Source organism: Triticum dicoccoides, chromosome 4A, assembly GCF_002162155.2.
Source record: "Triticum dicoccoides isolate Atlit2015 ecotype Zavitan chromosome 4A, WEW_v2.0, whole genome shotgun sequence".
NCBI classification, from domain to species: domain Eukaryota; kingdom Viridiplantae; phylum Streptophyta; class Magnoliopsida; order Poales; family Poaceae; genus Triticum; species Triticum dicoccoides.
Window position 1 is genome coordinate 633,023,615 of NC_041386.1, and position 2,819 is coordinate 633,026,433.

General features: G+C 49.8%; 1 protein-coding gene across 1 annotated transcript; it reads left to right on the top strand.

The window, feature by feature from the left end:
* The first annotated feature begins 13 nt into the window (after nucleotides 1-13).
* LOC119287568 lies at nucleotides 14-2,499 on the top strand. The gene is made up of 3 exons (XM_037567132.1): nucleotides 14-1,073; nucleotides 1,174-1,320; nucleotides 1,898-2,499. Exons 1-3 carry the CDS (start codon nucleotides 159-161, stop codon nucleotides 2,237-2,239), a joined length of 1,404 nt encoding a protein of 467 aa, XP_037423029.1. The 5' UTR covers nucleotides 14-158; the 3' UTR covers nucleotides 2,240-2,499.
* The last annotated feature ends 320 nt before the right edge of the window (nucleotides 2,500-2,819 follow it).

The window sequence follows — 2,819 nt, forward strand, 5'->3', positions numbered from 1 at the left end:
GAGGCAGCGCTCCCCGTCCCGTCCAGATCGGCAGCCACGCGCCGGAGGTGGGTGGGGGAGCAGAGCGCCGGAGGAGCCGCGGCATCGGAACAGGAGGCCGCCGCTCGATTGATTCTACCTAGGGTTTCAGCCAATCGGCCGGCCCCGAAATCCCCAGCATGGAGTCGCCGCCGCCGCCCAAGTTCGTCGCCGGCCAAGATCGCGAGGACAGAATCAGCGCGCTCCCCGACCACCTCCTCCTCGACATCCTCGAGCGCCTCGACCTGCGCGAGGCCGTCCGCGCCGGCGCGCTCTCGACGCGGTGGCGGCGCCTCCCCAAGCACCTCTCGCGCGTGCACCTCAACGTCGGTCAATTCCAGGGCGTCGTGCCGCTCGAGGCCATGGACGCCTTCACGAGCGCCGCACGGGCCTTGCTGAATGTGGTCGAGGGCCAGTGCGAGCGTGGTGCCCTCAAGGTCCTCAGCCTCAGCTTCTACATCTCTTCCCCTCACTTGAGCTCCATAGGCCGCCTCGTCGTGGACGTCGTGAGCTTGGGCCAGACCCAATGCCTTGAGTTCTGCGTGTTACTGCCGCCCTCCAGCAACACCATCCCACTGCTCGCCGAGAATGGGCAGCAGTTCATGTCCTTCTCCCGTGCCTATCCAGTCGCCTTCTCGTGGCTCACCAGGCTTACACTCAAGAAACTTGTGTTTGGACATTCGGACGTCACCGACCTCATTACCGCTTGCGGTAGGCTCAGGCATCTCTACCTCAGCTTCTGCAGACTAGCTGATCCGTTCTCCGCGCTCAAGATCGACGTGCCGCGCTCTGGGATCCAGGAGCTCGAGTTCTCCTTCGTTGGGTGCACGGGAATTGAGCTCATTTCTCTCCCTAAGCTTAGGCGAGTGGGGTGCCAAAATTGGATCTTTGAGAACCCTCCAGTGTGCTTCGGCTACGTTCCTGAGCTTTGTGTTGTACAACTCTTTTCTAAAGCTAAGGAATGGCAGGTGCCATTCGCGCTGAGCGAGTGCCTGTCAAGGACAGGGAGTGCAATGAACCTGTCAGAATTGTATCTCGATTTTTTGCACCAAATGGTAAAGCTAATTTCTGCATACCACTCAAATATCTTCTGCATCAACATACCATATGTTCTTCTCTACCAATTTCAGCTGTGTATTTATGTTCTTGCTGCAGATTTGGATTCAGCCTGAACATCCGAAGCAGCTCACTGCTATATTCAAAAGCCTCACCTCTGTGTTTCTTTTGGGTATCTTCAGTGAGTGTGATCTGAACTGGACATTGTTTATCCTTGAAGCTGCACCTGCCCTACAGGATATTGCAGTAAGTGTTACTTAGCCTTCTTTTTAATTTAGTCCAAATCTTAGCATGTACATGTCTCATTCTACATTTTTACAATGATATGCTTTTCTGATATACAGCATTAAAAATATAGCAGAAAGTTGATCTAATTTCCGACCACTCACCTACGAAAAGTAGCGCATAGAAGACGCATTGTAATTTTGCAGCAAGACAATGTCCATGCACGACCCAGAAAAAAACCCTGCCGGATCGTATCTCATGTTAGAGTTCTCCAAAAATTCATCCTATGTTTTTTTTGAGGAAAGCCCTGGCCTCTGCATCGAGTGATGCACATAGCCCACTTGAGTCTTGATTAAAATTGTTTATTACAAAGTATCTTGGTCTATAGAAATAGTAGGAATACAGTTGTAGCTTGATAAGAACCACGGAAGAATATTCATGTGTCATACTTTACCTAGGATTTAATTCATGTAAATTCCTCCAAAACTCTAGGGGCCTCAACTTATATTTACTTGCAATTGTTGTCACGCTGTCCTTCATGGGTTGGTGGCAAGTTTAATTAACATGTGTTATTTACTTTCTATGTCCTTGCTTGAAGTTATCTCGACATTCATGTATCAAGACTCCCGAGAACAGTGCCGAGAAGAGGAACGTGGTGTGGGAGCCATCCAAGGATTTGAAGCACCTGAACTTGAGGGTGCTGCTGATCCAAGGGTGCGAGGATGAAGACAAGGTGACTAACTATGCAAGGCTAGTCATGGAACGAGCTGTGGGGCTGAAGAGAATCCTCTTGTGTGATCAACTCCCATGCGAGGACTGCAATGCCATCAACCCAGAGCCTTCCCTGAGAAGATCCCAGGTTGATGAAGCTAGCAGGCATCGGATTAAGGAGCGACTCACACGTGGATCCTCCTCTTCCGTGGACATAATAATCTGTTGATGGGTATAGTCATGGAATGGTCAATCGCACAACGCCTGCAGCTGCTAGAGTGATGACTCTGTATGAGGCGGAGTCGGTCGTAATCTTAACTTTTAGTTATCTGTAATGAGGAAATACTTAATTCGCAGTTTAGGTTAATTATGTGTGCACTGCAATCTTGATGCATGCTTTTCGTTATCAATGTACTGGGAAATTGCCTAGTGTATGCTGATCTGTTTACCTACTGTGGGCATCATTCAAATTCTCAGACCTGTTGAGGCCTTGTCATCTTTTCAGAATGTGTCTTTGGAAACCTTGCCTAGGCCCAGAGTGTGTCTTTGGGAAGCCTTGTGGCAACTAGGATTTGCCTTCTGAATTTTTCTACTGTCAATACTAGCATCTGACTGAAGTGAGGTTGAACGTGGTGACAGTGTAGAGAAAATATTTCTGCACCTTTTTTCCCCGGCATTCATATTACTCGAGTGTTGTATTTTCATGCTTGGCCTTCAGAAGCAGGCCTCCAGAAGCTCCAGTGCATAGCGGACGGCTAAAGCGTGCGGAGAATGTCAAGAGAGGGCGGGGCCGACCGATTCTGACATGG

Coding starts and splice junctions, on each gene's coding strand:
- LOC119287568 (XM_037567132.1), top strand. CDS start 159: ATGGAGTCGCCGCCGCCGCCCAAGTTCGTCGCCGGCCAAGATCGCGAG. Junction 1,074..1,173: donor TCGATTTTTTGCACCAAATG/GTAAAGCTAATT, acceptor TTCTTGCTGCAG/ATTTGGATTCAGCCTGAACA. Junction 1,321..1,897: donor CTGCCCTACAGGATATTGCA/GTAAGTGTTACT, acceptor CCTTGCTTGAAG/TTATCTCGACATTCATGTAT.